The sequence below is a fragment of the Leptonychotes weddellii genome, chromosome 1 (assembly GCF_054177405.1).
Source record: "Leptonychotes weddellii isolate Sample4059 chromosome 1, ASM5417740v2, whole genome shotgun sequence".
Lineage (NCBI taxonomy): Eukaryota > Metazoa > Chordata > Mammalia > Carnivora > Phocidae > Leptonychotes > Leptonychotes weddellii.
Window position 1 is genome coordinate 135,063,468 of NC_138369.1, and position 13,875 is coordinate 135,077,342.

General features: G+C 37.7%; 1 protein-coding gene across 5 annotated transcripts in view; it reads left to right on the plus strand.

Moving 5' to 3' along the window:
• IGSF11 (immunoglobulin superfamily member 11) overlaps positions 1-13,875 on the plus strand; it is a 198,284-nt gene that overhangs the window by 165,856 nt on the left and 18,553 nt on the right. For all 5 annotated transcript variants that reach the window (XM_081833617.1, XM_081833635.1, XM_031024938.2 and 2 more), the window contains 3 exons: positions 8,835-8,998; positions 10,396-10,603; positions 13,317-13,472. In XM_081833617.1, coding sequence (XP_081689743.1) covers positions 8,835-8,998; positions 10,396-10,603; positions 13,317-13,472 — 528 coding nt within the window. The remainder of the gene's footprint in view (positions 1-8,834; positions 8,999-10,395; positions 10,604-13,316; positions 13,473-13,875) is intronic.

The following is a 13,875-nucleotide window of genomic DNA, read 5'->3' on the forward strand; positions in this document are numbered from 1 at the left end:
ATAAGCCTGTAAAATCCCAATGCCAGGGGAAAATTGTATATTGAGCTCCAGGTGTGGCCTCACGACTTGTTTATTTTTCCCAGATAAAAATTCTCCTTTTTTTCTTTTTCTTACACTTTTTCTGTTTTTTTTTTCCTTTTTACCTTCTCATTTCAACTAGATGTTTATTATATCAACTTATATCTCATAGTCGCTTTTTAACTTTTATTTTTTTCACACATATATTTTTTATAGATATAGGCTTTTAGTCCTTTTTTCACTCCATTCAATTTTACCTTTATATAAATACATGTTTTACTTTCCTTGTAATTTTGGGATGTAGTGTCTTCTAACACACAGACCAAAATACACCCAGGAACAACTGAAACACCCTGCTTTGTCCACATTGAGAGAGATTACAGCACCCTTGTCCCTCCCCCACCTTAAAAAAATTTTTTTTTAATTTTTAAATTTTATTCTTGTGTTTCATTTTGGCTTTGTTTGGTGGTGGTGGCTTCTGACCACTCCAGATTTTGCTAGGGTGCATCTTGCTTGGGTGTTGGTTGATATTTTGGACTCTGCTCATTCACTCAACCATCCCTTGACAGAATGACTAGGAGGAGGAACTCTCAACAAAGAAAAGAAGCAGAGAAAATGTCCTCTGCCACAGAACTAATAGATATGGACGTGAGAAGATGGCAGAGATAGAATTCAGGATAGCAATCATAAAGCTAGGCTTGAAAAAAAGCATTTAGTGACAATATAGCATCTCTAAGAGCAGAAATGAGATCTAATCAAGCCACACTAAAAAATGCTATGAATGAGATGCAGTCTAAACTGAATGTGTGACCGCCAAACCAGCCCTGCAAGAAATATTAAGGGGGATTTAGTAAGTGAAGAGAGGCCCCAAAAATCACATAGACCAGAAAGAAACAGAAAATCTATAGAAACAGGGGCTTTACAGGCAATACAGTACCACTAAATTCATATCTTTCAGTAGTTACCCTGAATGTAAATGGGCTGAATGCTCCCATGGAAGGACACAGGGTTTCAGATTGGATAAAAAAGCAGGACCCTCATATGCTGTCTAGAAGACTAATTTTGAACCTAAAGACACCTCCAGATTGAAAATGAGGGGATGGAGAACCATTTACCATGCTAATGGACCTCAAAAGAAAGCTGGGGTAGCAAACCTCATGTCAGACAAATTAGATTTTAAACCAAAGACTGTAGTAAGAGATGTAGAGGGACACTATATCATACTTAAAGGGTCTATCTAACAAGAAAATCTAACAATTGTAAATATCTATGCCCCCAACATGGGAGCAGCCAATTATATAAACCAATTAATAACAAAAATAAAGAAATATATCAATAATAATACATTAATAGTAGGAGACCTCAACACTCCACTCACAGCAATGAACAGATCATCTAAGGAGAGGATCAACGAAGAAACAAGAGCTCTGAAGCAGACATTGGACCAGATGGAATTCATAGATATATACAGAACATTCCACCCTAAACAACAAAATACTCATTCTTCTTGAGTACACATGGACCGTTCTCCAGAATAGACCACATACTGGGTCACAAATCAGGTCTCAACTGATACCAAAAGATTGAGATTATTCCCTGCATATTTTCAGAACACAATGCTTTGAAACTGGAACTCAACCACAAGAAGAAATTTGGAAGGAACTCAAACACTTGGAAGTTAAAGAGCATCCTGCTAAGGAGTGATTGGGTCAATGAGGAAATTAAAGAAGAACTTAAACAATTCATTGAAACTAATGAGAATGAAAATATATTGGTCCAAAACCTAAGGGATACTGCAAAGGCGGTCCTAAGAGGGAAAAACAGTCATTCAAGCCTTTCTCAAAAACTTAGAAAAATCACAAATGTACAAGCTAACCTTACACCTAAAGGCCCTGGAGAAAGAACAGCAAATAAAGCCTAACCCAAGTAGGAGAAGAGAAATAATAAAGTTTAGAGCAGAAATCAATGAAATAAAAACCAGAAAAACAGAATAGATCAACAAAACTAGAAGCTGGTTCTTTGAAAGAATTAAGATCAATAAACCTCTCGCCAGACTTATCCAAAAGAAAAGGGAAAGGACCCAAATCAATAAAATCATAAATGAAAAGGGAGAGATTACAACTAACACCAAGGAAATAGAAACAATTATTAAAAATTATTACTAGCAACTGTATGCCAACACATTAAGCAACTTGGAAGAAATGGACACATTCTTGGAAACTTGTAAACTACCAAGACTGAAATAGGAAGAAATAGACAACCTGAACAGACCAATAACCAGTAAGGAAATTGAAGCAGTAATCAAAAACCTCCCAAAAAACAAGAGTCCAGGGCCAGATGGCTTTCCAGGGGAATTCTATCAAACATTTAAAGAAGAAATAATACCTATTCTACTGAAGCTGTTTCAAAAAATAGAAATGGAAGGAAAACTTCCAAACTCGTTCTGTGAGGCTAGCATTACCTTGATCCCAAAACCAGACAAAGACCCCATCAAAAAGGAGAATTACAGACCAATATCCCTGATGAACATGGATGCCAAAATACTCAACAAGATCTTAGCCAATAGGATCCAACAGTACATTAAAAGGATTATTCAACATAACCAGGTGGGATTTATTCCTGGGATGCAAGGGTGGTTCAATATTCGGAAATCAATCAACATGATAGAGCACATTAATAAAAGAAAAGACAAGAACCATATGATCCTCTTAATTGATGCAGAAAAAGCATTTGACAAAATACAGCATCCTTTCCTGATTAAAATTCTTCAAAGTATAGGGATAGAGGGAACATACCTCAATATCATAAAAGCGATCTGTGAAAAACCTACAGCAAATATCATTCTCAATGGGGAAAAACTGAGAGCTTTTCCCTTAAGGTCAGGAACACGTCAGGGATGCCCACTCTCACCATTATTGTTCAACATAGTACTAGAAGTCCTAGCCTCAGCAATCATACTATAAAAAGAAATAAAAGCCATTCAGATTGGCAAAGAAGAAGTCAAACTCTCTCTCTTCACAGATGACATGATACTTTATGTGGAAAAACCAAAAGACTCTGCCCCCAGATTACTAGAACTCATACAGCAATTCAGCAATGTGGCAGGACACAAAATCAATGCACAGAAATCAGTTGCATTTCTATACATTAAAAAATGTAACTGAAGAAATAGAAATTAAGGAATCAATTCCATTTACAATAGTACCAAAAACCATAAGATACCTTGGAATAAACCTAACTAAAGAGGTAAAGGATCTATACTCTAGAAACTACAGAACACTTGTGAAAAAAATTGAGGAAGACACAAAAAAGATGGAAAAACATTCCATGCTCATGGATTGGAAGAATAAACATTGTGAAAATGTCTATGCTGCACAGAGCAATCTACACTCTCAGTGAAATTCTTATCAAAATACCATCGACATTTTTCACAGAGCTGGAACAAACAATGCTAAAATTTGTATGGAACCAGAAAAGAACCTGAATCACCAGGGGAATGTTGAAAAAGAAAACCAAAGCTGGGGGCATCACAATGCCTGACTTCAAGCTAGATTACAAAGCTGTGATCATCAAAACAGCATGGTATTGGCACAAAAACAGACACATAGATCAATGGAACAGAATAGAGACTCCAGAAATGGACCCTCAGCTGTATGGTCAACTGATTTTTGACAAAGCAGGAAAGAATATCCAATGGAAAAAAGACAGTCTCCTCAATAAAAGAGAAGGGAAAATTGGACAGCCACATGCAGAAGAATGAAACTGGACTATTCTCTTACACCATACACAAAGATAAACTCAAAATGTGTAAAAGACCTCAATGTGAAGCAGGAATCCATAAAAATCCTAGAGGAGATCATAGGCAGTAACCTCTTTGACCTCAGCCACAGCAACTTCTTTCAAGACATGTCTCTAAAGGCAAGGTTAACAATAGCAAAAATGAACTTTTGGGAATTTGTCAAGATAAAAAGCTTTTGTACAGCAAAGGAAACAGTCAGCAAAACAAAGAGGCAACCCACAGAATGGGAGAAGATATTTGCAAATGACATTACAGATAAAGGGCTGGTATTCAAGATCTATAAAGGACTTATCACACTCAACACCCAAAAAACAAATAATCCAGTCAAGAAATGGGCAGAAGACATGAACAGACATTTCTCCAAAGAAGACATACAAATGGCCAACAGACACATGAAAAAATGTTCAACATCACTAGCCATCAGGGAAATACAAATCAAAACCACAATGAGTTAGCACCTTACACCAGTTAGAATGACAAAAATTAACCAGGCAGGAAACAACAAATGTTGGTGAGGATGTGGAGAAAGGGGAACCCTCTTACACTGTTGGTGGGAATGTAAGCTGGTACAGCTACTCTGGAAAACAGTATGGAGGTTCCTCAAGATGTTAAAAATAGAGCTACCCTACAACCCAGCAATTGCACTACTAGGTATTTACCCCAAAGATACAGATGTAATGAAAAGAAGGGGCACATGCACCCCAATGTTCATAGCAGCGATGTCCACAACAGCCAAACTGTGGAAGGAGCCGAGAAGTCCTTCAACAGATGAATGGATAAAGATATGGTTCATATATACAATGGAATATTACCCAGCCATCAGAAAGGATGAATACCATTTGCATGGACATAGGTGGAACTAGAGGGGATTATTGTAAGTGAAATAAGTCAAGCAGAGAAAGACAATTATCATCTGGTTTCACTCATATGTGGGACATAAGGAATAGTATGGTGGACCACAGGGAAGGTAGGGAAAACTGAATGGGAAGAAATCAGAGAGGGAGACAAACCATGAGAGACTCTGGACTCCAGGAAACAAACTGAGAGTTACAGAAGGGAGGGTGGGGGGATGGAGTAACCGGGTGATGGGTACTAAGGAGGCCACATGTGGTGATGAGCACTGGGTGTTACATGCAACTAATGATTCATTGAACACTACATCTGAAACTAATGATGTTCTGTATGTTGGCTAACAACTAATTATAAAAAAAAAATAAAGGGGTTCTCAATGTATTTACAGTATACTGGTGAAGATATGTTAAATAATGAAATGAAATGAAGATGAAAACTAAGGAAAGTGTGATTATAAGTTTGGATAGTGCTCAGATGGAAGGAACATTGCCTTATGAGACCCTGACCTAGGCTGAGGGGTCAGGAAAGGCTCTTTTGTGAAAAGTAACACTTGAGCTGATTGGAAGGATGAGTAGGAGGTTACTAAGGAAAGGAATTGAGGTGTGGATGAAATGAGTGTGTGCACGTATGTGCATACTCATATGTGTATAAAGAGTGCTGACTGTGGGGCTAGACGTATGGGCAGCATTGCATGTAGCGTATGCTGGTAGCAGTACTTGCAGTGCTGGTTGTCATCAGCTGTTGGCATCTGATACTGCCCTTATCATATCCTCTTGCTGATGTGATGGAACAGTTAGCCCTACGGTACAGATGAAGCCCCTGCATCAGAGATGAAGTGATGTACTTGGGGCCTCACAGCTAAGCCGATGAAAGTGCCAGATTTCAAACTAGATCTCTCCCCCTCGTCTCGAATATTTCTTCTATAGCCATCTCAGTACTTGAGATTTCAGAGTTCATCTTCTGTGAAATGTGAAGGAGATGAAGTCAAACTTTGATAGCTTCTTCCACCCCAGGGCCTGCTCTCTGCTGCCAGACCATCTCCCTCCCCCTCAGCTCCCACCTGGCCTAGGAGTTTACTCTTCCTTTACTTATTCCTGTTGCATTTTGGTAGTTTTCCCATCAACATCTTTCTTTTTTGTTCTCAGTTTACATTGGCCATTTTTTTTTTAAGTTTGTATGAAAGGTTGCGTGAGTTCAGCTTGAAATAAGTGAATTGGGGGTGGAGGGTACACAGTATCCTGTCTGGTTTAAAGGGAACATATTCCCTTCACTTCTTGGAGTATTATTTGGAGAAGGTTGCCAGTTTGGCTTCTACACTTATTCTTAAAACCATCTCCAGTGGCATTTGTTATAATCATTGTAACAGACTCACTCCCCTAACCCTCTTCTACCCTTTAAGATCGCTTATTCCCGGGTTCATTGCCTGTTCCATGATAAACCTCCCCTGTCTGCCTCTTAATCCTTGAGGTTCTTTCAGTTTTCCTTTTTGAAACTTAGAGACTTTCCCTAATATTATTTTCCCTAGAGACTTTTCCTGATGTTATCAACTGCTTTGTATCCTATCACAGATGGCATATTTTATGAAACATTTTATCGTGAGAAATCACCAGACTATATGTGAAGAACATGAGGTTCTATAGAAGGAAGGTGTTATGTAGATTTATTTCTTTAAACTAATTGTAATCATATTGGTATGCTATTGTGTTACTTTTTTTGGAGAATTAAGATAATATCACTTCAAAGTAAAACAGTTTGAGATACCGCCATGGGCATAATGTATTTTTCATGATTAGAATAGCTTCTCTGTTGGATCTCCCTGGCCTATTTTAATCTCCTGTTAGTCCCATACTGTTCTGTAGTCCCAGGGGGACAGGCATTCTTTTTAGAAGAGATAACAGTTGATTTTCACTTCCCAGGATTTGGCTCTGGCAGATAACTATTTTCTTTTTTGAATTTTAACAGTGTTATTGAGGTATAATTTACATTCCACAAAATTCACACATTTAAAATTCAGTTATTTTTTGGAAATTTATAGAGTTGTACAACCATCTAACAATCCAGTTTTGGAAGTTTTCTATTATCCTAGAAAGTTCCATGGAACGTATTTGCAACAATCCCTCGTCCCTCCTCTCCAGCCCCATGCAACCACTGATTTGCTTCTTGTCTTTTTAGATGTGCCTTTTCTGGGCATTTCACGTAAATAGAATCATACAGTATATAGTCTTTCGTGCCTGGCTTCTTACATTTAGCAAAATGGTTTTGAGAAGCTCACCCATGTTGTATCAGTAGCTTGTGGTTTTTTATTTCTGAGTGATATTTCACTGTATGGGTATACCACATTTTGTTTTTGTCCACTAACCAGTTGATGGATATTTGTATTATTTCTGTGTGGGGGTGTGATATCAGTAATGCTACCATGAACATTCGTGGTCTTTGTGTGATGTATATTTTCACTGTACTTGGGTAGATTCCTAGGGGTGAAATTGCTGGGTTGTTATGTTACATTCTCACCAGTGATGAATGAGGATTCTAGTTTCTCTACCTCCTTATAAAAACTTGGTTTTGTCTTGATGACAGCCATTCCAGTGCCGTGTAATGGTGTCTTATTGTGGTTTTAATACGCAGTTTCCTAATGAGTAATAATGTTAAGCATCTTTCCATGTGCTTATTACTTTTTCAAAATGTTTATTCCAGTATTTTACCCATTTTGATGTTGGATTGTCTTTTCATTATTGAGTTGTAATAGTTCTCTATATATTCTATATTTGAGTCCTTTATCAGATGTGTGAATTACAGATACTTTTTCCCAGCCTGTACCTTGGCTTTTTATTTTCTTAATTAAATCTTTTGAAGCACAGAAATTTTTAAAATTGTAATGAAATCCAACTTTTTATTTGTTTTCTTTTTATGCTTTATGGTCCTGCTGACTTATCTGAGACTTCTTTGACTAAACCAGAGTCACGAAGATTTTCTCGTCTGTTTATTTCTAGAAGTTTTATAGCTTTAGCTGTTATGTTGAGGTCTGTGATGTATTTTGAGTTGATTTTTGTGTATGCTTGAGGTAAGGGTCTGAGTTATTTTGTTGCATATTAGTATTGAATTGTTCCAACACCATTTATTGAAAAGATTATTTCCCCCCATTTAATTGTCTTATACCTTTGTCGAAAAGCATTTTACTAAAAATATAAGGGTTTGTTTCAGAATTCTCAATCCTGTGCCATTTATCTGGTGGTCTATCTTTATGCTAGTTCCACACTGTCTTGACTATAGCTCTGTAGCAAGTTTTGAAATCAGATAGTGTGAATTCTCCCAATTTGTTCTTATTTTTCAATATTATTTTGGCTATTCTAGTTCTTTGCCTTTTCATGTGTTTTAGAATTAGTAAATAGCTACAAAAAGACTGCTGGGATTTTGATTGGGATTGCTCTGACTTTATAGATCATTTTTTTTTTAAGATTTTATTTATTTATTTGACAGAGAGAGAGACAGCGAGAGAGGGAACACAAGCAGGGGGAGTGGGAGAGGGAGAAGCAGGCTTCCCGCGGAGCTGGGAGCCCGATGCGGGGCTCAATCCCAGGACCCTGGGACCATGACCTGAGCCGAAGGCAGACGCTTAACAACTGAGCCACCCAGGCGCCCCTATAGATCATTTTAGAGAGAATGGAATTTACCAATCCATGAACATTGCAAATCTGTCCATTTTGGTCTTATTTGGTTCCTTTCATTAGCATTTTATAATTTTTAGTATATAGATCTTACACATATTTTGTTAGATTTATATGTAAACATTTAATTTTAAGTGTGCTATTGTAATGATGCTCTTAAAAAAATCAATTTCTCATCCCTCCTCACCATTGCAATTTTGCTCAAACCCTATCAGTCATCTTCTCCCATGTTGTATTTGAATCTGGCCAAACACCAGCTACTTCCTTTCTTACAAAATAAAGTAAGTAGCTGCTAAAATTTTTCATTTGTGGTAGATTCTAAGAGATAAAGGGATGAACAATTTTTATTATTTTGAGTCAGTGATTGGTCAATAGTTGTTCAGTAAGACTGTCATGTTAGTCTGCTTACATTCCTAATAACGTAACACACAAACCTTTTCTCAAGAGGTTTGGTCTGTTGGGAAAGGGTGAGCCCATAACCTTTCTTCTCTCCTCTGCAGGTGTCGCAGCTTCCCTGGAAGTCTCCGAGAGCCCTGGGAGTATCCAGGTGGCCCGGGGCCAGACGGCAGTCCTGCCCTGTACCTTCACTACCAGCGCTGCCCTCATTAACCTCAATGTCATTTGGATGGTCATTCCTCTCTCCAATGCTAACCAACCTGAGCAGGTACTTCTGTTTCATTCCATGCTACCTCTCAAACATTAATCTTTTCAGAAGAGGTGGGTAGAAAACCATCCTGAGTACATATTTGATTCTAGAATAAGGTAGCACTTTCAGTGAGCCTGCGCTGTTTTAAATCTTACTCCTGTGTTATTAGTCAACTATCAGAAGAGATTATCCTCTTTTTAAGAGACTTTTTTTTTTTTTTAACAGATGTCAAGGGACTCCTTCTGAGAATTTTATGTAGGAACCTGGAATTTTATCAAAAGGCATGGCTGATAGGAAATACCAAGACAGAAAAAGCAAAGTACACTTTGACAGGAAGGGACTAACACTGACACAGGTGGATGAGGGTGTGTTTTAGAGACAGTGATAATGTTAAGGAAGTAAAATTAGATAGTAGTACTTGATTTATTTGGCTAATTTCACAAGTGTTTTAAAATAAACACAGCCAGGCATACTAGCCACCCTCAGAGAGTCTCAGATAAATTAGGGTACATGAAAACAGAAGCTACTACCCAATTATGGGTAAAAGACCCATAATTTGTATTAACCATTGCAGAAAATGATGCTCAGAAAATTAATGAATAGTAATCATGATTATACCTTTATTCCCAAAGATAATTTATTACTGTTATGAAGCTTTACTGCTTCTGTAAGCTTATTACTGCCTAAAAATATCTGATAAGCTAAATTTTCTGATATGAATTCAAATATGTATATTTAATAGGAGCTTTTTTTGTTTCTTCAAACCATGGAATTTATTATAATTAGACTGAGCCTTTGAGATCATTTTATTCAACCTTATCATTTCAGGAGGCAAGGAAAGACTTGACTGTAGTTACTCAAACATTTACAGATAGAGCTGAAATAGAACCAAGTTTTCATTCTCAGCCCACAAGGCTTTTTGTAACACCATCCTGAGTCCTGTCTCATGAATAGTTAACTTTGATAATAGAAATTGACGAAAGAAGAGTCATAGACCTACAACTCTTCTTCCCTTTTATGACATTCATTTATATTCAGGCTATGACTATGATCTATCATTTTGTCACCCTAGTAAGCATGAGAATGGCAGTGCTGATTTTTTAAACTTTTTATTTTGGAATTATTTGAATAAAAATATTTACGGGCTGATAGTAAGATTGCATTCAAGACATTATCTATATTGTGATGACTTAGTCAAGGGAACAGTGTTATTCCAACTTGGGATATGAGAATTTAAAATCCCAGAATATACCTATGCACGGTGCTATAGTAAAAAGCGGGTGACAGCTATAAGATGAGAAATACAATATTCCAATGTTTGGTGCAGTCTACTATCTACCAGTTAGTTATTGTTATGTGCTATGTGTCTAGAAGGGGGTGTAGTGGCTTATTTATTTATTTGCTTTCTTTTTCAGGTCATTCTGTATCAGGGTGGACAGATGTTTGATGGTGCCCCCCGGTTCCATGGTAGGGTAGGATTTACAGGCACCATGCCAGCCACCAACGTCTCTGTCTTCATTAATAACACTCAACTGTCAGATACAGGCACCTACCAGTGTTTGGTCAATAACCTTCCAGACAGAGGGGGCAGAAACATTGGGGTCACCGGTCTCACAGTTTTAGGTGAGTGACAGGATGTTCCAGGCATCTTGGCTTTGTTTATGATACGACTTTTCTCTTGAGCATATTTATTTCTGCCCATCTTTCTACACACTTGCTCTGATCATGTCCTTTTCTGGTTTCCTCTCCTGTCTGCCCTGTTTGGACTCTGCTTCTCTCTGCTTTTTACACATAATCTTCACATCCGTTTCTCCACTTCTGGTGGCTCTCTAAAGCTTCCTAAATGATTTGTTCTGAAAGTGGAGAAAGGGTGTAAAATACTATCACAAGTGGCCTCTCGCTTTTCTCCAGCGTTTATGGGATAGGACTTATCGTTGAGAGCAAGTTAAATCAAGAATCATTTATTCCGAGTATGAAGTAGAAGTTTCAGCACACGTGAGAAGAAAATGATTATTTCATGTCTACGTAACACTGAGTAGGCTCCCCACAGTTCTCGGCTTAGACCTAATGTCCTGGTATAATTTCAGTAAGACCTCCTTTTACTCTGAAAAGTCTAAGAATGATAAGTTATTTGGTCTTAGTACTGAGACCATACAGATTTAGGGTCTTTTTCAAGGTGGCATAGACAATGAACAATAAAGCTAAGATTAAAATGTAGATCTCTTGTCTCAACCAGGTCCTTCTCCCATTATACGGTATAGTTAGACTATCTCATACTAAATTAAGTCCATTGCCTCCTAAATGCATACTTGTGGTAGAGAAGGCTGATGCTGTTGATTGTCCTCCAACCTATTCACGTCTCAGAATCTACTCCCTTATTCCTTGGCAAATTTTGCCCTTCCGTTTCCCTCCCATTGTTGAGTTATTTGAGAATAGCAGTACTGGGGCTTTTTGCCATTTTCCCTCTTTGGGTGACAATATGCTCCTTGGTGCCTTGTTTTCCTAGTCTTCAAACAAAATAAGAAAACTAAGGACCAGGTTGGGGATTTCTATCCTAGAAATACTGTAATATGGTTAAAATCGTAGAATTTTTAATTATATTATTTTTATATCATGTATGTTACATTATATTTTATATATTGTATATTTATATTATATAGAATGTTTAATTACACAGAGATTTTTATTAAATATGGAGATCTAAAAATACTTGGGTCCTGAATACAGAGTACTGATGGAATTTCAATGTTTTTCTGACGTTTATACCTCTAAGTTAGGTACTATCTTCCCACAGTATCTAAGTTTATTTTTTCAATTTTTAAAGGAAGAAAAAAAGTGCCTTAATTTATCTTATAGTTACTACTACCTTCAAAGAATTATTTTGGGTTTCCTTGACAGCATCATGGTGGCACTGATGAAAGCAGTAATTGAGGAGATTGGTTTACCCCATCAGAGCAATTATGATTCTCTGAGATTTTTTACTTTTCCTACCTTACACCCTTTCATCGTTCTCTCTGCCCCCACCCGCTTTCTTTCCCGGTTCCTCTGTCTACTGCACTTACCTGTTATGCATTCATACATTCATTTTTGAAAGGTTGAACACATTTGTTGAAAAGTCATTAGCAAGTACATCATCACTTGGATTTAAACTTTACTTTTTATGTACCCCAGCATGAGACTCCAAGCTGTGGGCTTAGTTTATATTTTTATTTGCTTGCATTCTTACTGCAGAGCACCACCTTCTTCCTTTACTGCCCTTTTTGGGTAATTTTTTATTTCATGTCCTTTGTGTCCTTATCTGCCTTAACATGTCCACTGAGTTACAACCAAGCAGTAGACATACATGAACCTCACTCTAACTTCCCCCACTACAAAGCAGAATAGTATAAATTAGGCCTATCTGGTTTTTGTTTGTAAAGTAACAAAGAACCTTGTTCAGAGAGTAGCTGCCCGGGTCAGTGGTTGCTCTTCCTTGAAATATCTTTTCTAAAAGTGGCTTCTTTCAGGAATTAAAAATATTTTTTAATTGTGGTAAAATACACACAACATGAAACTTGCCATCTTGGCCAGTTTTTAAGTGTACGGTTCTGTGGTGTTAGGTGCATTCACATTGCTGTGCAGCCATTCTCCAGCACTCTTTTCATCTTGCAAAACTAAAACTTTGTGCTCATTAAACAATGTTTCCTTCTCCTACCAGCCGTGGGTAACCACTTTTTTATTTTCTGTTTCTGTGGATTTGACTACTCTAGGTGCCTTACAGAAGTAGAATAATTCTTTTTTTACGACCGCCTTATTTCACTTAGCATAATATTCTCAAGGTTCATCCACGCTGTAGTATGTGTCAGAATCCCCTTCCTCTTCAAGGCTGAATAATATTTCATAGTATGTATGTACCACATTTTGTTTATCTGTTCGTCCATCCATGGACACTTGGGCTGTTTCCATCCTTTGGCCTCTGTGAATCATGCTGCTGCATACATGTGTGTGCTCACTAATGTCTCTGAAGGCCATCTGTGGGCATAAAGACCTTAAACATTCTTCTTTAGAGGAAGGAGAGTGAAACCAAGACCATAAGATTCCTTGAAAATAGAATGAAAGGGTGTAGCCCCTTTTACATGTTTGCCCCCTGCGAGCTGAAGTTGGGGGTTCTGCACCTGTGCCCAAGCCCGGTGAATAGTACCTGACAAGCCACAGTCTTCCCTCATGAGGTAGTCTTCTGGTATGTGTCCTACAAACATTGTTCTCTGAGGTTCCAGCGCCCTGAATTTTGATGTTCTCTCCGTCATCAGTCGGCTTATAGTAAATGCATCTTTATTCCTTACTCTTCCTATTATAGTTCCCCCTTCTGCCCCACACTGCCAAATCCAAGGATCCCAGGATATCGGCAGCGATGTCATCCTGCTCTGCAGCTCAGAGGAAGGCATCCCTCAGCCAACTTACCTTTGGGAGAAGTTAGACAATACCCTCAAACTACCTCCAACAGCCACTCAGGGTATGTATGGTGTTGCTTTACCCATTTGATCAGTTACCATGCCAAATTAAAATTCTAAGACTCATGAAGTAATTAAGTTTAATCGATTTTGAAAATAACACACGGTATTTGTAACTGCTGAAAAAGCTATCTAAATCATTTTGCGTTTTCAACTTTAAAGAGAATAAAACATTTTCTCTCTCATGTGCTGCCTTTATGTATCTCATCCAGTGGTAACTATGTATGGAAATTCCATTCTATTACATAATGTGAAGATTTAAAATAGCTAAATGGTACCTTCTTTGTATTGTTAACTGTAAGATCAATCCTTGAAGTTTATAACTGAGAAGCCACTTTCTTCTTGAGGCACAGTTGTCTCTTTTAGTATGAGAAACATCAGCATGATCATGGGGGGTCAGTCATC